We start from the raw sequence: 23,768 nt of genomic DNA, 5'->3' as shown, positions 1-23,768 counted from the left end.
ACGAATCGCTCAGGATGCAACAATCTCACGCACAAGAAGAGATGCAGTATGCCGATGGGCATAGCGAATATACAAGCTTCCATGGCGGCCCGTCCTACAACTACCTGGCGCCGGCGAAAATGGCCACCGAGACGATACAGCAACTGTCAGCGTCTCTGCTTACTGACATGGACCTCGGTAGGCAACCCAGGTCTTCGAGCCTTCAGCATGCTATCTCGTACAACTTGGCTGCAAATCACCCCACATACCGAACGGAAGCAGAAGGTCTTCAAATTGCGTATCAACAATCCAATCACACTCCTCCCGTGACACATCGCGCCATGAGACAAGGGTATTCAACAAAAGAAGCAGAGAGCCCCGAGCTTTCTCATACACCTCCGTTTGCAGGCCACCGTATTCTCCATTCCGCAGAGAACATCATGCATTCACGGTACCGACACGCAAATGTCGGCTACGAAACACCATCCGCAGTACCTGCACCACTCAATTTCAGGCAGAGGAAACATGCAGCAGATAGATACGTTCTTGAATTCCCTCAGCCTCCTACATCACCCACGTCTCCGACGTCTCAACACCATCTGCATCCCGCCTTTCGGACATCAGGATCACAGCATGTTTCGTCCTCGCCGCAGCCATTGAGATTTCAGCGGTCCAACACGATGCCACCAAGTCCACCGCAATCGATGGGAGCGAGAACTGACGAAGATGCTCTGCGCGATCAGATGCAGTACCTCAACATGGGCAATCCCTCTCAGGTCCTGGGCAGAACCATCTCTTCAACATCAAGACATCCACCCACCACTCTAGGACGCATGAACACCATGAGCAGTATGAACAGTGCGCGATCTTCATCAACGCCGGGTAGTCCCTTTGAGCAGCGCCGCAGGATATCAGTGGCGTATCCGGACTCTTCAATATCGGGTGTTCTCGAACAAAACCATGTGGAAATGAGCCCTGCTGAAGCACACGCCGAAGTCCTGCGGCGTCTTGAAAGAGCAGAGGAAACATCTAGTCGTACATCGGGTGGTCCGGTAAAGAAAGGATTTTCGTTGAGACGATCGAATACCACGAAGCCTACTAGCAATCCTTCGCATTCACAAGAAGCTCTCACGACTGTTCTGGAGGATGCCGCGGAGGAGGGCAATCTGGACATGGTCGAGGCCGTTATTGACCTCGGCGCGGATCCAATCTACCGCTCAACAGGAAAGATGAAGAAAGTGAAACATGAAGCATTAGCTAAAGCGACCGCTGGTGGACATGCTTGGGTCGTGGACTATCTGCTCTCGAAAGGAGCTACCTATGGCGAAGCACAGAAAAAGAGCGCGTTCACACCAATGGATCGGGTCTTGCTCGGTGCCGCGTATAAAGGTCATGCTGAACTAGTTAGCGTTCTTATCGTCGTTTATGGCGCGAATCCGATGATCGAGCAATGGCCAAGGGAAATGGATGACGCACAGCAGTATTGGAACGAGAAGCATTTGAGGCTTGCCAAGACGAGTGTGATGGACGGCATATCCCATTGGAAGAACGAAGATCAAGGACTTAGCGTGCTGAGAGTAATCATGCAGAGTTCAAAGTTCGATCCGACAATGTCCGTGTCAGGGGTGTTCGACAACAGGAGTGAGCTTCAGAGTGCCGAATTCGCGCATCGACCATGGCAAACCACATACGAGTATTCAGCAATGGCATGCTTTGTGCGAGCTGGCTGGGCAGATGCTGTTGAAGCTCTGCTGAGCATAAACAGCTCACCTCAAGATTACGAAAAGGAAGACGAAGTGCTGCAATATCAAGACCGCATGACGCGATACATCTCTCCCGTCAACGCACTCACCAAAGACACCTGGGAACAGCGGCCAGAAGATGCGCTCCGCATACTCCGCCTCCTCATTGACAAAGGCTTCAACGTCAGTCTCGCCCAACACACCGCAAACGATATCGGTAAACGCACACCTCTCGCCCGTGCCCTGGTAGCAAACGCATCCCAAGCCGTCGACCTCATCGCCCAATCCCGCCCCGAACTCGTCAAAGAAGTCATCTCCTTCCGCCGCAATAAGAAAGAAACAAAAGCCCAACCCCTCGCCACCGCCATCGCGCTCGAGAAACTCGAAACCGCTCGCGTCCTGCTGCGTGCCGGTGCTCATCCCCGAGATCCCGCGTTCGATATGAACGTACTGCAATTCGCGGCGCATCAAGGTGGCGAGACAGGAACAGCTATGCTCGCGGAAATGCTGCCCCTCGCGCCTGAACTCACATACGCCGCGCTCGATACTGCCATAAGTCGAACAAATAAAGACTGCGTACGCGTCTTGCTCGATTACATCTCCGCAGCTGCATCACGCAACGAAGTGGCCGCCCTACCTGCCATTTGGGACATGTTACTTCCGCTCCCTGAAGACGCCGAAACACAAACCAATTACCTCGACATCATCGATATGGTGTATGCATGGGATGCAGGCTTCGCGTTACCCCGGCCCCAGCTTCCCGCTATCCTGGCGGCGATTAGAAGGGATAATTACATCGGTATGGAGCGCTTGTTGCAGTTGGGTGTTGTGGATGGGAAGAGTTTGGTGTTGAATTGTAAGGCGCAGCCCGCGGGAGAGCAGGGAATGTGGACGGTGCTGGAGTGTGCAGAGGGGACGAGGAGGAGCGCGGAGTGGTTGGGGTTGTTGAGAGGGTGGGGAGCCCCGCTTTATACATGATTTGCTTTTGGAAGGGAACGAATGGGATCTTTGAAATAGACGGCTTGGGGAGTTTGGATAGGGGTTGCATGAGGATGGCGTCTTTGGACTTTTTTCCTCTTTTCATTTCATTTCTCATATAGATGCGATGATACCTCAACAGCAATACCCTATACATTTCACACCATCCAAGCCCACTTTCAATTGCCACCCCCTCTAAAACTTCCTCATAGCATCGTTCACAAGATCTGCCCCAAACGTCGCCCCCGCCCCCATAACCGCCGCATTCCCAAACTTGTGCGCTAATTTACTCGCCCACTCGTGATGCTACCCAATCACCATTAGTTTCAATTCATCCTCGACGCCTTCACTGAACAGCCAAGTTGCACGCAGAACTCACCTTAGGATGTCCCGGATGCGCAGGATTATTCGGATCCTGCGCCTGCTGCGCGACTAACGCGGGGTTGAACTGGTTTCTGCCAGATACGTATTTCGGGTCGATGTAGCCGGATGGCTGGCCGTTTTGCTGCACATTTCACCGTTAACCCTCACCTTAGCTGCATATGTGAGTCATGCTGTAGGGAGAGACATACGGGCAGTTGGGCTTGAATGGACTGATATTGTGGCGGGAGGAGGATACCGGAGGAGGCGAGGAAGTCTAGCTCGGTGCGGATGGTGGAGAGCGAACGGGTGACTTGGGCTGGGTCGGACATGATGGGGATACGGGTTGGAGGTGGGATTAGGGTTAGAGTAGGGAAGGTGCCAAGGGCTTGTGTGCTGGGCGAGGTATATGTGTAGGAGATGTGTGGAGTGCGTAGGGTGGGAGTGGGTGACGGGATGACGTCAACGTTCCGTGTAATTCCTGACAGCCGTTATCTTCTTCAGCGCCAGGTCCTAAGTACACATTTGTTTTCTGCATCTCTTGAGAGCCAGTGAGGTTAGATCAGATATGTAGCGAGCAGAATTGTCGCGGCGAAGGAAGACACTGTTCAAGCTCGATCGCGAGTCTCGCTGGTACGGAGTGTCTCTATTGTATCATAGGTACTGCGTAAGTGGTGTATGTGCAAGAATAATGCAGGGATATACCCAGGTAGAGTTTCTTTCGTGGGAACTTGATCATGTTTCGGTTTTCATGGTCACGCTGATGCGAGGCATGCATTCCGCATGAGCAGGGAGTGTTCCCTCCTTCAGATGTAGATGAAGGACTTCCGAAGGGACAAGATTGGTTGTCCGCGGCTTTTCACGTTTTCAATTAAGTATTGGATTGGTATGAAGTGTACACAGTATCTGTAGAGTGATATGGCACTCGTAGACCTTCCCAGCTCAGTGCTAAGTTTTGCAAAGACGATGTATGTATTTCACTTTTCGCATGTGGACATGCCGTGACTAATGATGAATCTGCACACGTCCGCATACTTGCTGTCTTGCTATATTGCATCAGTTAATACCCTAACGGGTTTCAGCCTAACGTCCTCGGAACGTGGGGTTGGGTGCGCTAAAACAGCTCACCAATCACCATCGCAATCGTATCAGACCTCACGTCTTGCCACTCCTTGGAACTTACCATGCCTACATCCCTGAAAGGACTTCACGAACAGCAAAGTACGCAAGGGCGCAAGTCTGAAGCCTTCGATAGCGAGCAGCTCCCAATTGTGAGGCAACGTGAGGCATCTCGAGGTGTTTGCTAACGTCAAATGCCCTTTGATCTCTCAACAAGACAGTTGTCATGACACAAAACAAGCTTGGATTTACAACAGTATGGCCTTGGAGACAACCCTGATTCGTCACATCCGATAGTTTCGGTTTTCTCCCCGTTCAATTTCCAGACACGACCTTGGGAGCCAGGCTGTCTTTTACTACCTCAACCACTGCAGTGCGATTGCTCTCATACCTCGCTTACCTACGAAGCAGAAATTATGGTCCCTGAAGTCGAGAATATCAAACTTGCAGGGACTCTGCTCGACGGAAAAATGACTAAATCACCATAACTAGTAAGAAGTGTTGGCCTCAGAGGAAAACGACTACCACTCCTAAACTCGTGACAAATGAAGAAAAAGAGAGCTATAGCATTATCACACGGCGCCTGCCATACCTTTTCGTCTTCCGGCCAAACCTAAAGAGCAGGCCATAGCTCGATTAGTGAGCAGCTTGCGAAGACAGGCTGCTCAGGTGCACTGGTAGTAGATGAACGCGCGAGGATGCCTCGTTGCGAGTGCTTTTGCATTGACATCAAGATCTCGAGTGGGCTTCCAAAACGGCAGCAAGTGTCGATTAGCCCAAGAGCCACTCAAGCGCTTGGCGGGGGCCATCACCCAGGACGACGCCTTCTAGGCGGTACGACACGAACCACCCTTTCCAAGCAGACCATCTCAGCTCTGAACTGCCAGCACGTATCGTTGAGCACACCGCCAAAGGCGCGATGACGTCGAGACCAAATCAAAAGAGATTGATGATTGGATATTATTTTTGCCTATCAACTGCCTCAGGCACCCCACAACGACCCCTTGGTCAAGGAAATGCAGGTCAGGCAATGGATCGTCGCTTAGAGGATCCGGCCCGATGCATATCATCTTAGACAAAGCGGCTTGGCCTCGGTCTTGCGTGGTGAAGTTGAACAAAGCTGTAGGTGGTGTCTTCGGCGAATGGTATCGCAAGCGCATTCGGTGCAAAGCAGATACTGAATGACCTAGCATTTTGCCTACGCTTGCGCCTCAAAACAGATGAAGGATGAATCAGTACATTTTGCACAATTTGTGCAGTTATCCAGACTGTTGAGATGATTGTAGCGTGGTCCTTCATACCGGGGGTCAGCGCCACATCACGCGCAGGGACCTCCATGTGGTATGCCAACGGGCATCGCGAGCGTCATTCTGATCATTACGCCCATGACACAGCCACCGGTGAGAGAACTCGGGTTAGCTTCGCGAAGGACGTTTTGAAAGTGTGCAGTCGCTTGAAGAGCTCGGCTCCCAGTGTACGAATGATTGGCCAGAGTGTGCCCATGGTTCCAGTACATTCCGTTGGGAATGCGGGAGCGGTTTCGACGCGAGGTCGGCGTGCTTCAAAGGTGGTTGGCAGTAGCAGGGCTGTCTCCGCATATTGACCTGCGTCTGTCGCGTTTCGAATGTGCGGAGTGCAGACGAACGGTACGGCCCATGTTGATTTGGCCGCTCCCCGTGTTCCCTCTCCTCGAAGGAGACCACAAGAAAGATTCAGTCTTGCTGCGCATTGGACCTTATCATAGGCTGAAGAGCGTTCCGACCACGTAGCTACTACAACAGTGTAGTCATGGGGACGGAAAAGACTGTCCAAATGTCCAAAGAAATAGCCGTTTGCACCAGGTGATTAGGTCCAACTCGTCCAGTCCAGCTGCGTGCACATGACCTAATTTGCCTTGCCAAAGTACGCCGTTGCCTTATCGAGGCGCCAATCTGTGTTCAAGCACGAGGCTGTCTTGTTTCCGCCTCGCCTACTCCTGACTTCGTCTCTTATCTTCTTCGGGCGATTTTAAAGCCTTGATCGTTACCATCTCTTCTTCGACGGTCAGGACCTGGTATCCATTGCTGCGCATACGACGCAGGACAGCACAATTAGCCACCGATGTCTCTTCAAGGGTCAGCGTGTAAGTACAGCATTCACGCGTTGTTCACGAGTGTCCGTTGGTCTTACTGCGAATTTCAAGAAGGGGATTGCTGATTCAAATACTCCAAGGCCATAGGTACCTTCCTCAATTGATCTCGGTCACACTACCCATATCGGACATACAAAGCCGGGTTGACCGCATTGCCGCTCAAGGTACAACCCTACTTCCCGCAGTGGACTACCGAGATAATCACCAACCGAACGATCGCGTCAATACCCACCGAGCTCGTAACGACCCGTAAATTCGACCTCTTACGACATCGATGTTGCCTATAATACCTCATACCCACAATGGCGCATGGAATGGCCTACTAGATCGAGCTTTGTCTGGTGATTTTCGGACCTATACGAACTGGAGATGTTTCCTATTCCAAGCACTCCTAGGGTTGCGTCACACGACCTGTGTTGTGAATACAGTTTTACTCTGTTGTCGTCATCATCATCTTCAAGGAAGATTTTCTGATAGTCAAGGTACAGAACATCACCCAGGAAGACACCAGCAATCTCCGCGGTATATCGAGGCCACGCACTGCGCGACAAACCGGTCTGTGGGTCATGCTGGGCATCTCTCAGCTGCTCGGAAAATTCATCCTTTGTGCAGCAAGCCCACACCTCTTTGTGTTAGCAGGTGCTGAAGATGGCTGCTATCGGCCAGCGCTCGTGGCAGTCGCGGTGGCTCTCTGCGGTTACACTGGAAGGTGAGCAAGTGGACACACAGTGTAATCAACGTAGGATTCTGTCTGCGTCATCCTCGACGTCTGTCGATTTCGGGCAGATACACAATCTAGGAAATTTGGCTTTTTAACTCGTTATGCCATATTTGTTCTGCACATAACGATATCGCTGGCCCTTCGGAGGTGTTATGGGAAGGCATATTTATGTTGTAGTTATGTATGTAAAACCATTCCAACAGTACATGCATTCTTTTCGTGCTTCATTCGAGGTCTTCGTGACAGTCTACATTATAGATCTGAGGCATGCTTTGCTTCTACATCATCCCAGCCTAGATATCTATGAGAAGGGACCGTGATATCACTAACGATGTGAACTCTCGACTCCTCCCGATATTGAATGCCATTGCAAAATCTGCGACTTGTTAGTGAAGCCATGGGTAGACTAAAACTTGATCATACTGCGTCAGGGGCCGGAACTCGCGCAGCTACGGAGTGGCTTGGGAGGAGTGACTCAGTTGCTGTTCGGCGCTCGAGAGACCTTGGTGGCCGGAGAGGGTGTCGCGGCCCCTGGAGATTGGGTTGCTGGGGCCTCCGGTGCTGGTGCTGCGGAAGCCATTACCGGAGGCGGGTTGTTCGATAATCTAGAGATCGGGAGACGCTCAGGTTCGAATGGTGCTTCCAGACATTAGCACGAAATCGTCCCTTGCTGTGGATGTATCATACCCATCAGGCCAGGACGTGACATCAAGATTAACTTGGTTCCTGCCATATTGATAGGGCAAACTAGGTAGAGTCTTGGTCGAGAGCAACGAGAGGAATAAACTGTCGGGTTCTGTAGTATGCCAATTTTGCATCTGGGCTATTTGTATGCATCTTGTTGTGGGAGGCTGTCTCAAGGCTCCGCGTCTAATACTAATGCGGTCGCCTGCGCTTCTTCGTCGCGTCGACGGGGATACCATTGAACTTCCGGGCCCGTTCAAAACCTGCCGGCATGCCGGGATGTTAGACTAGACCTGCTGCGCCAAGCTGAGAAGCCCTGGATGATCAACGCGCGGTACGGTTTCAGTCGTCTTTGACAACAGGCCTAGTTGACAGAGACACCGATCGCCGCCGCTTCAAAGCTGTGAAGTATACCTGCAGCCTCCGCGATTATAGTTCGCCGGCTTTGCAGAGCTGGATGCAGCTTTCATCTCTGACCGTTGAGAGATCGGCATGACAAGGTGTGTCGCGTGGGTATGCGGTGTTGTAGGCTTTGGTAAGGGAAGGAGGCGGTGTGCAGCAAGCTGAAGGATGATTCCATCGGCCAATCTGCGTTATGCCATATGTAGCCAGCGAATATGAGACTTTCTGCTGAAGGGAGATGTGACGGACCGTGCGAGTGGGTTTGATAGTGTACGCAACCAGCACATACACGCTTCTTTTATAATTGAACGACAATACATTCGCAGCGGCCAAGAAGCAAACAGAGCGGTAGAAGCAGAAATAAGGCTGACAATAGAAATGACTGAGTGGCTCACCGTATGTGGTTAAGACTCAATGAGACTAGCGCGCACGCACCTCTCATTGGGCAATCCAACGTCCCATCATTGCCTGCTCATCAAAGGAACACTCCTTTCTCAATGACACGCGTAGTTGTTATCTGTATTGCTGACAAAGACCACTGCGACGGCGTAGAAGGCTGCTGTCGCGGTGAAGACCTCTCCTCTCGTCAAACTTCCAGCCATTATTTTCAGAAGAATGGCGAACAACGTCCCGAAAATGCACGTGAGTATGATGCGTATAGACCAAGGCCGAACGACCTTAAGTACGCCGATAGTAATCACCAATACACCTGATGCGAGCGCACAGGTCAAGGTATCCAGTGTTCTGACAATCTTCTTGTAGTGCAAAGTTGATGGGAGTTGAGCTTCGCCATGTTTGACGCCACGAACACGGAGTCGCCGCCAACGATCAAGAATTTGCTCGTCAATCCACGGGATAAGCTCCAAGAACCGGTTCGTCAAAAAGTCGTCATGAGCAAACGCTCTCCAAGCACAGGTATCGGTAGTCTCTGGATCGTCTTTGTACGTCTTCGCCGGCTCCCCCGTTGGAACGAACTCGTCCTGGTCAAAGAGAGGCTTGTAATGCGGCGATGTCCAATAACGCAATTTTTTGGTATTGAACTTGTCTTGTGTAGGAAAGTTCATGATGCGCTCACTCATACATAACACTTCGCCTAAAGGTGGTAACGTTAGTGATATGTAGCTTCCAAGAACACCTGAGCAGCACAAGTGCTGGCGAACGCACCATAACGCATGAGAGCCTCGTCGTATTCTCTCCATCGGGAGTTCACGTTTTTGTACTGATCCTGAGTATCTGGGCAACCCTCTTGGAAGGTTCGTTTGGGACAGTCCAAGACTGTTTGGGCGTCCAAGTGGGGGAATCTCTTGATCTCTCTGTCAAGGTTCGCTATGCAAGCACTCAGCTCAGCAGTCTCGTCGTGCACTCTCTTGGCCCAGTAAGCCGCAAAACGTCGAAAGTTGCCAAGTTCAGGGTTATAGGCAATGTGAAAGTAGAAAGAGCTATATCCACGAGCGTTGGTGGTCGACATCTTGGAATGAAGTTAATGGGAAGGAATTGTGCTAGTCTGTTTCGGGTAAGCCTAGATGCGTGGTGGAGAGAAGTGAGGACCAGCTTTCGTGATCGTAAAGCGTGAGACAGAAGGGTGAATACTCAGAAAGAATGCAGAGTGGATTCTACTCAGGGAGTGAGCTCTACCCAGCTTATATGCAACGGGGACCATAGGTCGCTGCAACTTGCTTACAAAAGTCAGTGCCAAAGCCATACGGCGACACACCACCACATCGAAAGAGTGGCAGACTAAAGATAACACAACGATATGACTGGACTTAGATTATGATGCAACCAAAAGACCGGCGCTTGAAGTCTTCGGTCGCCTTGCAGGTCTCCATGGCACGGCACTCCGCCCTTCGAGAGCCTCGCAAAGCGCGCACCAGCTTTCCCCTGTGCAACGACACTGCATCAGCATTCATCCTGGCAGCATGGCCCAGTCATAGTAAAAAGGCTAACTCAGCTCTCGCAATGGAAGCAACTTGATTGCCGGCTGTGGTCGAAACATACAAACGAACGCCTCGTCTTCTGGACATCACACTTCGTCAGCATGCTATGTCGCATTGCGGCGTCGCGATGCCTGTTTCATGTTATCTGATCTCTCCAGCCCGGGTTAAGATGGAAAGAGTGTGTCTCGGTGAATGGAGAAAAGGAAGGATGAAAGCCAATGGACACCCACCCCGGCCCCAAGTCACCCATCTCGGTCCGCCCCATCTGCCGTGCGGCTCGGGATTGACGTTCGAATGCATGTCAGATCTTGCCGCAGCCCTATCGCATGTCCTGCTGGTCGTGGTGGTGGTGTGGAGATTTCCAGTCTGATTAGCTGCAAGTGCCGGTCAACCACGAACCCAATACCCGAAGCGGGGAATCCCAAGCCTGCAGGCTTGCAAAGGACAAGAAGCGCGCGTCTCGGGCTTTACACCTTCTTGCAACCATAGGCGGTATATGTAGGGCCTAGAGATGTATTTAGAAGGTTTTGGGGCAGCTGCGAGGCAGTGAGGTGGTGTTGGGAGTGATGGAGTGATGCCAACGTGGCACACCACCGGGATTAAGTTAGCGATTCGCAGCGGTCGACCAGCGCTCTCATGTTGCAGAAAAGGAGAGAATTAGCAGCTTCGAAAACTCGCATGCAAACTCGTACTGCTAGTCTAGCATAGAGAAGTTCTACTTACAGCTGTCGTAAGAAAAGTTAAAAGACTTCCTAGAGTAAGTCGCAGCTCTATCTGGAGATCTTGATGAATGAGTTCGCGCTCGATCGCTTACCTCCGTGATTGATTTAGGTAAGACCTTTGGCTTTTGATGAAACGCAGATAGCACGCGACATCATGAGGACTTCACTAGCTCCTGCGATTGGCTTTAAGGTAGTTGCGGCGCCGCGGAGGCACATATATGGCAATTCTCAACTGGGCAGGACGATACCGTATTAGCATAAGCACCGTCCCGAGACACCCACTGCTCTGTCAATCCCGAAGTTTGTTGACGACCATTTGCCTTATCGGATGATCCTGGGCTCTCATGAGCTGATGTTGTGCAACAGTGTTGTGTTGACCGGAAAAAATGGGGCGGCACTGGTGTTACGATCGTCTTTGCATGTCCCCTGACACTGTATCACTGTCCATCGTGTTAAGCGCCAGGAAGGCACTGCATCAGTTGGGGCCATGTCCAAGAAGCTTCATATCGCCAACGATGAAGACTATGTCTGACATCGTATTCCCGACGGGTTGACGCGATTCTATACCAATGCACCAAGCTCGAGGGCTTGATTCGGCACAATGAAACATAGGTCTCCGAAGCTAATGCCGTGACAAACAAGCCTGCATCTTGTACTAATACGAGACGCATGCAGCGAATTATATAATTGCAGCCCCGGAAACCCCACTGCGTGCTTTGATCCACGTAGTCGAACCGATTCTGGAGGATATGGACTCAGTATCATAACTGGCAAATGTCTTCGCCTGTTTAGTGCTTGTGTACGTAAGTAGAGTGTGATATATCAGCTGTAGCCTCTTTGATACAGCAAATGGATGTACATTTGGACGTTGTCCAAACAACGTTTTCAAAATGTACTTCTCTCAAGGCTGTAGGACTTCAAGCCACTTACACCACTTTCTTCAGCGCTGATCAGCCATTGGATGTACCCAGGCTTGCATAGAACATGTCAGCCAATCCCCGATAGTAGACAGAGTATAATCAGAACAAGCGCTCGAATCCTCCCCGCAGTGCTCGCAGGATCATGTCAACCATGCCATAAAGCTAACATCGTACAACACCCACACCCTCTACAAATCCGTGCGTCCAATGAAATGCCATATCAAATCCAAGGCTCTGCGCGTGTAGTTGGTCCCTCACTACATTCAGTTAGGCAGTATTCTCAACAACACCCCGGGCCAGTCGCACTGCAATCCTCAGCGCCAACAAGACCTCGTCTCCATTTCTAGTACATACAGCGAATCCAGAAGTAGCGTCAATGTCCTGCATCACTCACTTGCGTGCCGAACCGAGCTAAACGTCCAACAAAAGCTCGGCTACAAGTCTAAGCCTCTGATGGGGTGTGATGATGTGTGCAATCCTTAGCGCCAACGACGCCTCGATGGAGCTAATGCACTGCAATCTCTAATGCCAGCTCGATCTTCATCTCCTTTGAAGTGATTCTACGCGGCACCGGGTCGCATGAGTGCGAGTATAGACAGTACAGTCAAGGACGCCAGGAGACTACGATACACCAACGGGAGATTGAAACAATACTGCAATTCCTAGCGCCAGAAAGGCCTTGATATACCAACGATGCTGCGTGAAATGCAAGCACTGGCTTCACTTCACCTCAACTCGATCCCAATCTCAATCTTGATATCTCTCATTGATTCTTAAAAGTATCCCTTACACCCTACAAACCCAACCTCTATGCAATCCAAACGCCCTAGCAATGCTCCGACCCATCTCATCAGTTTCTCCCCTCTTCATCATCTTCTATCCCCCCAAACCAACCATACATACCAAACCCCGCCAACAACCAGCACCTTGCCCAGTGTCCACTTCATTTCATACATCCACAATCCCACACCCTTCTTCTTCTCCGCCTTCTTCGTACTACTACTACTAGTACTTCCATATATCTTAACCTCCCTCCTTTTCTCTTCATCTGGTGGCGAGTAACTCCCCGCATGCTGAATGAGGGGATACGTATACTTGGCTGGCTTCGCGCGGGCCAGGAGGTGTTTGTGCTGGGATGAAGTACTCGAGTTTGAGGAGTGAGATAGCTCATCTTCTATCGCGGGGTTGTCTTCGAATTTCTGCTGGGCTTTGATGTCCTGCGCCGTCGTTGGTAGTATGTTTGGCTGTGGCGGTGAGGTATACGGTTTCAGCACGCCCGTTGTGACCAGCGCCGCGCGGATGGCTAGTAAGAAGAACGTGAGGCCAAAGAGCATACCGTAGCGTATAAATGTGCCGATTTGATCTGGGAACAGACACAGTTTCGTCCGAATCGTTGCGTCTGCAGAGCCACTGCGTGGCTTCCCACTGGCATCCACCGGGTTCCATAGACTCACAAGCACGACGCCCGGCCGCCGCACGCCCATGGCCCAACTCGTGCTCTTGACTGTGATTTCACGGATACCGCCGCCGCCGCTGGCATAGCTGCGGTGCAAAACTTCGCAGTAGTCGTGGTCGTCGCCGCTGAAGGCGTAGCGTATGTCACCGATTTTGTTGGCTACGTCGACTGTGATTTCCTTGTTGAGGACGTTTTGGTACTGGTAGCCGCCGCTCACGGATATGGCATTTCGGTCGTCTTTTTCGAGGGGGGTTTGGCCGGCGGGAGGGGGTGTCGGGGGAAAGCGTTCGCGGAGGGGACCGCAGGGTGTTGCCTGGTGCGCGGAAGAGGGGGATGTGGGTGAGAAGGATGGTGGGAAACTCGGTAAACGTCGTCTTGCGAGTGTGGAAGTTGGGCTTTCGCGAGATCTTCCGTCTTGATGTCATAGTGCGCGAAACCTGGGGTATGGTCGCAGGCCCTGTTGTCTCCGTAGTTCGCGCTGGACGAGGCGCTTTTTTCTGAGTCTTCGCCTTCTCGAGAAAGTCGGTTGTAGGGCCGCCATAGCTTCTTCTACCTGTGCTGGCGAATCCTGCCCGAACGCACTCAGCGACAGACTGTCAATCGACACAAAAGTGTGGTTCGCAATGACATCTATCCTGTTCCCGTCGCCAAAATAGGCGTTGAACCTGTTCCTGACTCCGACCTGAACTCCTCTTGCGAAGCCCAAATCATGGTTTCCAGGCAAGCTGCTTATAAGCTTGCGCCCCGGCTGCCCTGGCCGCGGCTCCATACCCGCATCGCCCCAGTGCTTGAAGAAGATATTCCCAAAGCGTCTGTACTCATTGATCCAGTAATTATCATCATACCGGCGATACCGCTCCTCAGGCGACCTCGTCGTGCGCGTCGACCACTCCCTCCCACCATCAAACAGGTCGCCTAGGAAGAATATCGTATCCGGGTACAGCACCGTCTGCAAGCGAGAGTACGTGCGACGCAAGTACAAATCGGTGTATTTGTACGCGAGCGGATTCAGCGGCCATGGGCGGCCAGGATATGTATGCGGGTCGATGAGCTGCGGATCGGCGACGAAGATGAGTCTATGGGGATTTGCGCCAGCTTCCTGCCTCAGGTTAGTATACATGTTTCCCTCGCACTCCCTCCTCGAAAACAGCTTACCCAATTCTCCCACCTATCCCAGCTACAGCTCTCAATACTCCCATCAAACGCCCCCCTCTCACCCCAATACAATACAACCCACCACAGCACCACCAGCGCATTCGCGAGCGTGAACCACCGCCTGAAGCTCCAGTCCGCTCTTCTGACCGCAGTGTAGCTCTGCCATGCAAGCGGGCGCACTCTGTAGAGGTAGAATGCTCGCGCTGTTCTCCACGCTTGGCCGCGGAAGTCTTCTGGCTCGACGAATGCGCCGACGGGGATGCCGTAGTCGTCGTACTCGGTCATCGTCGGTTGAGTGAAGGGTTGTTTTGCTGGCGCAGCATTGCGGAATGCCGTGTCGCGAGGGGGAGCAGGATGCGCTTGTGTTTGTGGAATTTGGTGTGTAGCTTAGGGGACATGCATGCAAGCCGGCGTTGATCTGGGGAAGTTGCGACCAGGGTCCGACAGTCGATCAAGCTACGAGGGGCATGCATGTGCTGAACCACTCTATCGCAAGCAACTCCAATAACACGCCGAAAACTAACTACATTGTCAAGGGCTATCGAAACATTACAGTCATTGTTCATCAAAGTATTGAAGATCGTCAATGAAGTCATGCAATAGATATGATTGAAAGAACAGGCTAGAAGTACAAACAACTCTCTAGTATTTTAATACTCCAACGTAACCTCCTGGCCCTTGACGCGACCGATGACAATTTCCGGCGCATACTTGGGAATCACCTCATCGTCGTGCAGCATCTCAAACTCCTCTGATGCGTCCTTGCCCATGTGGCTGAAAAGCGCCTGGGGACCACCTGGGTGCTCATCCGTCCAGTTGGTCACGTCCATGACGATGCCCTTTACTGCGATCCAGAGATCGTCCTTCTTGTTGTGCTTCGCAATCTCCTCGAGGGAGAACTCCTTATCCGGGATAGTGAACTGCGAGGGCTTGTTGGGCTTCGACACCTTGCCCGGGTCGTTTGAGTCGGCGTTGGATGACATTACCGGTGCTGATGAGAATTGCTTCTGTTGGTCGACCTTGGACTGTCCGTCTGTCGCGCCCTGGGAGGTGCTGACGCCGTTGCCCCACTCGACAGAGACCTTGCCGGGCTGCGACGGGTCGATGTGTAGCGAAATCTGGCCGAGACGGTTGACTGCGGAGCCGCCGGATGAGTTCAATGCCTGCTGGAACAGGTACTTCGAGGCCGAGTCTCCTGCAACACGTCCGTAGACGACACATCCGAGGAGAGACGAACCACCGAGACGGTTGGCTCCGTGGACACCACCAGCAAGCTCACCACAGACGTACAGGCCGTCGAATGGCTTACCCTCGGAGTTCAAGCATTGTGCTTGGTCGTTGATCTCGATACCACCCATGGTGAAATGGAGAACGGGCTCCATGACAGCAACGTGGAAAGTGTCGTTGATGTCAAAGGGCAAGTTGTGGAAGAACTTCTTGTTCCACTCGTCCTTCTTCTCGCCCTTGGCGATGGCGTTGTAGCTCTGGAACTCGGCCTGGAGGTCTTTATCGCTGACACCAATCTCCTTGGCAAGCTCAGCGCCGCTCATCTTCTTCATGAGACCACGGCCAGAGTAATGCCTGGTGTGGAAGTCGAGGATGTTGGAGGCCTTGGAGTTGAGAACGAGGCGAATGGGCCACTGGCCCTTCTTCTTCTCTTCCCACATCATGCCGGAAACGTAGTCGCGGTGGCCGAGGTCGTCGCAGAAGCGCTTACCCTTGTTGTTGAGGAGGATACCACCCTCACCACGGAGAGCTAGAAATTGTTAGTAATTGCTCTTTTGTTCGGATCAATGTACGTACCTTCTGCGGCCAAGAACTTGGTCTTTGCGGTAGGATCCTTGGGGTCTACCAGACCAGTTGGGTGAACCTGGACCTTGTCCATGTCAATGCCATTGGCACCAACCTTCATCAACATCTTGTGGCCGTCACCAGTGGCGTGAGCACCGTTGGTGGTCGATAGATCGTAGGTGTCTGGCCTCCACTTCTTGAGAAGGGAGTCTGCTGTGAAGTCGGCAGCATAGCCACCAGTGGCAAGAATGACGGGTCCCTCGAGGGTGGTCTCCTCGCCATTAAAGGTGTATGTAACGCCCAAGGCGCGGTTGTTCTCGATGTTGACGCTGGTGACCTTGGCCTTCTTGACGAGCTTGACGCGCTCCGGCTCAGCCTCGGCGAGCTCCTCGAATCGCTGCATCAGGGCGTATGTGATGGCCATACCGGGGAACTTGGCATCGTGACCACGGTGGGTACGGGGCTGAGAGTGTCCTCTGTTGGAATTAGTCACTGGTTCCAGATCAGATGAAAGAGATATCGACGTACCCTAACCGTGAAACGAGAGTCAGATCGAGGTTGAAAACGTCCATCAGCCACTCAACGGCAGCGGCGGACTTGTAGGTAAGAACCTTGATGAGGTCTGGCCGCGCCTTGTCTCGCGCTGACTTGAGTGTGTCATCGTAAAACTGCTTGACGCTGTCGCCAATCTTGTGGTCAACTTGCGTCCTTGTCAGGGCACCGTTGATTCCGGATGTGGCCTTGGTGGAGTTGCCTCCCATGAAGTCTGTCGCATGTCAGCATCGTCAGATTTCAGTGGCAGGAGATGGAAGACATACTGTTCTTGTCGAGGAGAACGACATTGCCTCCGGCCAAGTAAATGGTGTGGGCAGCGCTCAAGCCGGACACTGTCGACGACGTTAGCACAGCGCAACACGGCGCACGATCCGACGGTGCTACTTACGGCCAGCGCCAACGACAATAACATTCTGCGGCATGATGATGGATGCAAATGTGAAGAATGAGGGTAAGGAAGGAGTCTAGTGAGCGCAGATTCCGGAGCAAAAGTGCGGAGATCTGGAGGCTTTGTATGAGAAGACGATGGATGAACCTCAGCGAGTCGCAACCTTATGCCTCGGCAAGAGAGAGAGAGAGTACTAAGTATTACGCTAATCTCAAAACAACATTCGTGATCGACCAATAACGTCTAGGCTGTTTGACAGCCGACTATGATTCTGCCTCTGAACCTGTGATGCACCGGCTTTCTTATGCGTTTTGTGCAGAAAGCCCGTTGCATGTGAAGACGCTGAGCCCGGTCGCTGCCACATGACAATGAATGCGCGGGTCATGACTGGGGCGCCGCGCACACCGAAACCTGGGGCAAGTCACGCGTGCAGCGTGGGATTGCCTCTGGCATGTGAAGATCTGGAGTGCACCATATTAGTGCATCAAGCTCACGGTTACTTCAATCCTTGACCAGCGTTCGAATCTCACCGCAACTACGCAACTACATGTCATGTCCAGTCTGGCAGCTTTTGCATCGTTCACATCATCACTGCTCAGTATGGCAAGTCTCCCCGAGCCATGGTCATATGCCGCGGCTTTTGCAGTGGATATGTCAATAGGCACGAGCGTAACGGTCAGCGGGCGGAATTGCCTCGTACGACTAACTTTTTGTCAATGAATCTCGAAGCATACAAAGATTTACAGCAATCCCATGATGAGATTAAACAGGACGTGCCAATGTCGGGCTATCTTGATGCAGGAACAGCGGACAGGTTGATAGAAGTTCGGTTCAATTGCTACCGTACCCCAGATTCCTCCGGACACATCTCATCCGAGCTGCAGTCCGCGCACCCTCAGTCGAGGCCCTTCTCGGAAAGTCTTCACCAATTGCACTCGTCACGTCTCACATATCATGTAACCTCCAATGTTTTCTACTTTCTCAAGCACCGGTACACTACACTAGAGCCCGCCGATCACCCCACCGTTCATGGGGTCCAGGCCGGATATTACAGGAAACAGTCCAAGATGCTTGCAACGGAGAGAAGTCCGTTCAGCCATGCGCCACTGTACTGGAGACCCTGCATCTACCGCTTGCATAAGCTCCGAGTCGAGGGCCTGACACGTGCCTCAATGGCAAGCAACCGACTTTGTCGATGAGGATCCGCTGAACATGAGATAGCCGACAAAGGCGCCTACAGCAACAGCCAGCATGATCCAGCCGTTGTATGTCATGAATAGCAACCTAGTGATCTCAGTCCTGCACATCCTTCAGTTTGCCTGCTTCTTCGGACTCACATGATGAAGAACGAGTAAAACACCTGCACCGCGTAGAATAACCCCTTGACAATCTTGGTCTGTTGCTCCGAGGTGCGGCCAACACTTCGTCCTGGTCCAAGTAATGAGCTCGATTCGTTTTCGTCGTCTTGAAGTCGCTGCACTCAGCTGGTGTTGCTTCAAATGAAGATGTGAGGGCAAGGAAACCGTATTCACTGCACACCAAGCGTCGCACGACCACCATAACTCTCTCAACCACATCCCCATAATATACGAAATATTCGCACTCACCTCTCAAATCATCCCCGCCCCTCCTCTCCCCGCCCTTCGCCGCATACGCCTCATACCGCCTCGACGCCTCCCGAACCGCCTCATATCCCGCCGTAAGCAGTACAATCGCCAGGAGGGACACGATAAGCGATCCGGTCCCCGTAATTCGCCAGCCGCGGAAGACGATGCACAGGTCGGTTGTGTCCCAGGTGAACAGCATCTATTTGATTGCGGTCAGCATCGCGCGGAGGAGAGTGAGCGTTGGGGTGCAGTACGTTCATGTTGCACTTTGCGCCGTGGTCCATGCCGGGCATGCCGTGGTCCATGTGGCCGTGATCCATGTGTGAGTGATCCATCGTATCGTGTTGAAGTTGTGAGTGAAGATGAGAAAGAACGAAGCTGTGAACGTCGGCGCAACTTGCGACACGGAGCTGGTGTATCACGCGTCGCACTAGCGCGTGGTGGGGAGCTCTTATCCCCGCGCCGCGGTCTGAATGTCCGGTGGTGACGCCTCGTCTGACATCTGGACATTTAACGGTTCTCGCAATCAGACAGATTTGTACACAACTACAATGGCGTCTGTAATCCGTTCAACGCGCTCACTCGCGCAGGTGTTCTACAATGCACCGCAAATACGGCGGAATCCACGAGCTTCATTGCCGCAGCGCTACTTTTCGCAAAGCTCACGATGCAGGATGATTGGCGCGCCGTTGAACATTCCAAAATGGTATGTCCCTTTCCCTTCTCAGATTCAAGACATATGAGTAACTGCATGCTAATCCTTACATCCCAGGGTATCCGAAAACTCCCACATGCTCAAGCCGCCGATTAACAACTACTGCGTGTACAACGACAATGTAACCGTCATGATTGTCGGTGGCCCCAACGAGCGCACAGACTACCACATCAATGAGACGCCAGAGTGGTTCTACCAGCACAAAGGCTCCATGCTGCTCAAAATCGTCGACCAATCTCGTCCAGCTGCCGAGCAGTTCCGCGACATACACATCCACGAAGGCGACATGTTCTTGCTGCCACCGAACACGCCACACAACCCCGTGAGATACAAGGATACAGTGGGCGTGGTTTTGGAGCAGAAGCGGCCTGAGGGAAGTCAAGATCGGCTGCGGTGGTATTGTCAGAGCTGTGGCGAGAAGGTACACGAAGCGAGCTTCCACTGCACAGATCTGGGGACGCAGATCAAGGAAGCGGTAAATGGCTTCAAAGCCGATATGGAGGCGCGGAAGTGCAAGAACTGCGGGACGATATGCGACACGGCGCCAGCGAAGGCATGATGCGGACGATGGAGAATTGTAGATAGTATATGTATAGTATATATGACGAAGCGACGAACAAGGGTCATAGGCCCTTCCACATGATTTTAGACACGTGGTCTGTCTTCTTCCTGCTGGGCTTGAGAAGGCCGAGGAATTTGAGTTCGGCGAGAGCGCGTTGAAACAGAGCCCTAGAAAGGTCAGCACTTTGGGCAAATTGATCATAGGCTATGCCACTTACATTGTTTTTGACTCGTCGTCTTCATCACCAGTTCCAGCGATTGCGTTGAAAGCCTGCCACAGATCGCTCACGTTCATAAGTGCGCCAGATTCCAAGTACATCTGATACACGATAGCAGTGGCGGGCTGCGTAGCTGATAGCGCAGCCTCGTTTCCTTCGACGCCGCTGCAGCATTCGCACCCAAGATAGTCGTGCGGTGACGCCAATGCGCGCTCAATGGCAAAGCGTGGCTTTGGTTGAAAGACCTCTGTATGCGGAGATTTGAGGTCGTAGATCAACACTTCTGACAGAAACAGTGTCTGGGGGTCGATGAACGCAGACGCGAAGTAAGCATCGAGTTCGTCGTGGAAGCGACCGACCAAGTCCGAATATGCCTTGTCTTGTTCCGAGAGTGCCGCCTTGTGCTTGCTGAGTAGGACTTTCTGGGCGACCACTGTGGTCCTGAGACTGTCATTACGGACGTCATGCTGTGTCCGAAGGGGAGTGGAGGCGTCGTTTTTCTCGACCAGGCTGTTGAGCTCTTTTTGAAAAGGACTCAATTCCATGGAGAAATACTCCCCCTGGAGGCTTGTCATAGCTGCAAGTAGTTCAACGAATTTGTCGGACGGGATCTTCTTGACAGATAACATCGTCTCACGGAGGAGAGGCGAACCTGCCATATCTCCAGATGCCGCGCGTGTCCAGATTGATGAGAATCGAACGGTCGGAGACATCTGAAGTGCCGCACGAATGCTGAACAGTACCTGGGAAGCGTGACTCAAGGTCGACAGGGCTTGTGACCCGTTCCGTAAGGACCGGGCGATCTCAAGAAACAAGTTCTCGTCGGTTTCAAGCAATACGTGGACATTGAGTGCCTCCCCATTCTCAAGCTTCTCTTCGATCATCCTTCGAAAGGAGGGCAGGTTGCGCACAGCTTCGAATGCATCTGCAGGGAAATCGCTGAGCGCTATGTCTCTGCGAAAGAAGATACTGGGATAGCAGGCGTAGAAGTGCGACATATAAGCGTACTTGAGACCGTCGCAGAAGTCTTGAACGTTCTGTACATGGTCTTTCTGACGGTCCAGCATGCGGCGACAGATCGTGGGCCCGATGTGCAAGCGAACGTTTGTGTTAGCAACTGTTGCTTTAAAGAGTTCTTCGATGATCTCGTCGGACTGAGTGACATCAAACTTCTCGCCCTCAAGATAGCGCATAGACTTGCCAGAGAGGCGGTCCTCGAAGCTCTCCGCCGAGGTAGCAATGCCAAATAGCAAGACGAAAGGCAGACGGTCGAGCCACGAACTACATGTATTAGCACGAAATATGACAGAAAGCCTGAGTGACTCACTGGAAAAGATCGACTATATCAGCAAGAAGGGCGGCATCGAAAGCCTCGCTATCCTGAAGCGCAACGACAATACTCGAAACACGGTTCTTCTTGCGCCATTCCTGAACATGGCCAAGATCATAATTCAGTAGCTTCGGCCCATGTCTTGATGATGTAGAAGGCCGATCCATATCATCCTCGTCATCATCTTCCACGTGTGAGGTTACCTTCTTGATAAGATTCTTGAGCAAGGTTTTGAGGTTAGGACTTTCTGCTGAGGTCAACACGACATATGTGCTGTCCGTGTCGTTCTTGATCCTCTGGCCAAGGCGTTTGAAAAAGGGTCCATGGGATGCGATACTCGGCCCTGCAATGATCAGGCCAGTGGGTATGGCGAATTTTGTCTCGTCAGGAGATGCACTGGCGGCTGAGATGAAATTGACAATGTTTTGTTGGACTGCGCTGTCGGCAGTGTCCAGAGTGTTCTAGTCGTGTCAGATTCTCTTTGATCTGATATGCACATGTTAGTTGACTTACGGTGATGCGCTCTTCTTGCTGCGACCACACATCGCGATACGCCTGGAGACGCACAGGCAATTGCGCGTGAGGATCATATTTGCTTGTACGCTGTCGTTTCGATGCTCGTTCTTCTGTCTGTGGAGGTTCATAGATGTAGCATCGTTGATGTTGCATGTTTTGATTGGCGAGTGATAGGTTGGGGGAGGCTTCGTAAAGTGTGGATTGACGTGTTAGGGGCGCGAAGTTCCACGCGCCTCAACGTCGCGAAAGCACGTGCCGCAGCACTTTGCAGTTATCGTCACAGTCTGTATTCACAGACCAAGCAGTGAACGAGATTATTGCAAACCAAAAAAGTCATTTTCGAATTATTGAGTATTATTCAAACTATCTATATATGCTTTTCTAGACATTGGTTAGTGGCCTAAAGTCGCGAGCCATCATATCAGGTGTAATGATTTTGATAGCACTAGAGCAAAGCAAGCGCTTTGCGTTCTGGAAGGCCTTTGATCAAAGCACTGCTTCAGCGAAGCTGTGCGAGAGATTTTGAGATGACGCCATGATTTCATACATGGCTGTACTCTCAGTCGTGCTCATCCTCAGTCACGCCAGGACAACCCTCCATCTCTGCGTCGGGATACTGGTACCCGCAATACAAACAGTAATGAAACTTTTCTCGGAGGAACGTGAGAAGCTTTTCAAGTCGTTCTTCGACTGGCAAAGCCTCAAACTCAGCAAGCTCTGGGTCCTCACCCTCAAGATCATTTTCAAGGGATGTGTAAAAGGGCGCAAGATCACGACCCTGTGCGATCTTCGCATCGTCGCCTTCGTCGTCTTCTTCCGGAGCCAGCGTGGGTAGTCGCGAGGCAATGCTGTTGTCCAGCTCCCGGCGCTGCTGTTTCTCGTGCATGATAGTTGCTCTCCGTCGAGCGCGACTACGCCAAAGAAGGTTCACGTCCTTTACTGGCTTCTCAACCGGTTGCGGTGTACCTTTATCCTCGGCTTCCTTCTCAGTGAGTCGCTCAGCAGTCCTCTGTGCGCTGTCGAGGTCTCTCTCTGCCTTCTTCTGCTTTGCCTCTAGTCGTCTGATCTCGATGTAGTCGCCTTCCTCCTCCTTGGAGCGCTTCGCTTCTCGGTCTGCTTGCTCCCACTGCTCTCTGAACTTGCGCTTCTTCTCAGACTCGAGACCGATGCCGCTCCTGTCGCCCTTGATATCGACTGATATAGGGACTTTGCGAGCGTTTTCGGATTTGCCGAGGGTATCGCCCTGCTTGAAGCCAAACTTAGCCATCATCTTGAATCCCTTGTTCGTTTCGGGGAGGGCTGTGGCTAACGCGGCTTCACGTGCTGCCTCTGCATCTGCCTCGCGCTCGGCTTTCGTCTTTTGTCGTGCTCTGGCTTCGCCCTGGAGGCCATTGTCAGCTGGAAAATGACTTTTGAGGTGGCCAAGGGACGCACCTCTTTGCGCTTGCGCGCGGCGCGCTGGAGGGAGGTTTCGTACTTTGGGCCCTTGGGCGCATCCTCGAACGTCATGTTCATGTAGTCATCTTCTTCATCGGATTGCGCCATAGCGTTCATGTGCGGGGTGGTGGGGTGGAAGCGTAGCGGAACTTGGTCTTGAGAGCCTCTCAAACTTGGTCTACCCAGACTTTTTGGTGCTCCACACATCAAGCATTCTCTTGGCGCATGCTCCGGTAGATCGCCGCGTCCCCATAATCTTCTCCCAACCACGGAATGGCTTTACTATTCACCTTTACGTGCGTACATTCGGTACTATCGCGGCCATGTTGTGAAAAGCCAACATA

At 52.2% G+C, this 23,768-nt stretch overlaps 10 protein-coding genes across 10 annotated transcripts; 2 read left to right on the top strand and 8 right to left on the bottom strand.

Annotated features, from left to right (window-relative positions):
- Positions 1–659: 659 nt before the first annotated feature.
- On the top strand, positions 660–2,503 carry SNOG_04717 (hypothetical protein; the record flags this gene model as incomplete). Its single annotated transcript, XM_001795077.1, is given in 3 exon segments — positions 660–828; positions 1,105–2,437; positions 2,455–2,503. The coding sequence occupies 3 exon segments, from the start codon at positions 660–662 to the stop codon at positions 2,501–2,503; spliced, it is 1,551 nt and encodes a 516-aa protein (XP_001795129.1).
- Positions 2,504–2,894: 391 nt separating this feature from the next.
- On the bottom strand, positions 2,895–3,391 carry SNOG_04716 (hypothetical protein; the record flags this gene model as incomplete). Its single annotated transcript, XM_001795076.1, has 3 exons — positions 2,895–3,005; positions 3,079–3,204; positions 3,272–3,391. The coding sequence occupies 3 exons, from the start codon at positions 3,389–3,391 to the stop codon at positions 2,895–2,897; spliced, it is 357 nt and encodes a 118-aa protein (XP_001795128.1).
- A 4,114-nt stretch (positions 3,392–7,505) lies between these two features.
- SNOG_04715 (hypothetical protein) lies at positions 7,506–7,763 on the bottom strand (the record flags this gene model as incomplete). The annotated part of the gene is made up of 2 exons (XM_001795075.1): positions 7,506–7,669; positions 7,718–7,763. The coding sequence occupies 2 exons, from the start codon at positions 7,761–7,763 to the stop codon at positions 7,506–7,508; spliced, it is 210 nt and encodes a 69-aa protein (XP_001795127.1).
- Positions 7,764–8,375: 612 nt separating this feature from the next.
- Positions 8,376–9,584, bottom strand: SNOG_04714 (hypothetical protein; the record flags this gene model as incomplete). The annotated part of the gene is made up of 2 exons (XM_001795074.1): positions 8,376–9,209; positions 9,281–9,584. The coding sequence occupies 2 exons, from the start codon at positions 9,582–9,584 to the stop codon at positions 8,611–8,613; spliced, it is 903 nt and encodes a 300-aa protein (XP_001795126.1). The 3' UTR covers positions 8,376–8,610.
- Positions 9,585–12,570: 2,986 nt separating this feature from the next.
- SNOG_04713 (hypothetical protein) lies at positions 12,571–14,591 on the bottom strand (the record flags this gene model as incomplete). Its single annotated transcript, XM_001795073.1, has 4 exons — position 12,571; positions 12,599–13,388; positions 13,734–14,250; positions 14,307–14,591. Coding segments are annotated over 4 exons (1,593 nt in total).
- A 302-nt stretch (positions 14,592–14,893) lies between these two features.
- SNOG_04712 (hypothetical protein) lies at positions 14,894–17,126 on the bottom strand. The gene is made up of 5 exons (XM_001795072.1): positions 17,041–17,126; positions 16,916–16,984; positions 16,626–16,863; positions 16,110–16,573; positions 14,894–16,062 (listed from the first exon to the last, which is right to left on the bottom strand). The coding sequence occupies exons 1-5, from the start codon at positions 17,072–17,074 to the stop codon at positions 14,957–14,959; spliced, it is 1,911 nt and encodes a 636-aa protein (XP_001795124.1). The 5' UTR covers positions 17,075–17,126; the 3' UTR covers positions 14,894–14,956.
- Positions 17,127–18,209: 1,083 nt separating this feature from the next.
- SNOG_04711 (hypothetical protein) lies at positions 18,210–18,982 on the bottom strand (the record flags this gene model as incomplete). The annotated part of the gene is made up of 4 exons (XM_001795071.1): positions 18,210–18,339; positions 18,378–18,519; positions 18,648–18,846; positions 18,902–18,982. 4 exons carry the CDS (start codon positions 18,980–18,982, stop codon positions 18,210–18,212), a joined length of 552 nt encoding a protein of 183 aa, XP_001795123.1.
- A 456-nt stretch (positions 18,983–19,438) lies between these two features.
- SNOG_04710 (hypothetical protein) lies at positions 19,439–19,921 on the top strand (the record flags this gene model as incomplete). The annotated part of the gene is made up of 1 exon (XM_001795070.1): positions 19,439–19,921. One exon carries the CDS (start codon positions 19,439–19,441, stop codon positions 19,919–19,921), a length of 483 nt encoding a protein of 160 aa, XP_001795122.1.
- A 64-nt stretch (positions 19,922–19,985) lies between these two features.
- SNOG_04709 (hypothetical protein) lies at positions 19,986–22,061 on the bottom strand (the record flags this gene model as incomplete). Its single annotated transcript, XM_001795069.1, has 4 exons — positions 19,986–20,091; positions 20,142–21,422; positions 21,469–21,909; positions 21,985–22,061. The coding sequence occupies 4 exons, from the start codon at positions 22,059–22,061 to the stop codon at positions 19,986–19,988; spliced, it is 1,905 nt and encodes a 634-aa protein (XP_001795121.1).
- Positions 22,062–22,546: 485 nt separating this feature from the next.
- SNOG_04708 (hypothetical protein) lies at positions 22,547–23,541 on the bottom strand (the record flags this gene model as incomplete). The annotated part of the gene is made up of 2 exons (XM_001795068.1): positions 22,547–23,368; positions 23,422–23,541. The coding sequence occupies 2 exons, from the start codon at positions 23,539–23,541 to the stop codon at positions 22,547–22,549; spliced, it is 942 nt and encodes a 313-aa protein (XP_001795120.1).
- Positions 23,542–23,768: the final 227 nt, after the last annotated feature.

Source organism: Parastagonospora nodorum (assembly GCF_000146915.1).
Source record: "Parastagonospora nodorum SN15 chromosome Unknown scaffold_6, whole genome shotgun sequence".
Taxonomy (NCBI): domain Eukaryota; kingdom Fungi; phylum Ascomycota; class Dothideomycetes; order Pleosporales; family Phaeosphaeriaceae; genus Parastagonospora; species Parastagonospora nodorum.
Note: the sequence above shows the minus strand (reverse complement) of the source record. Positions and strands in the feature narration are given on the sequence as shown.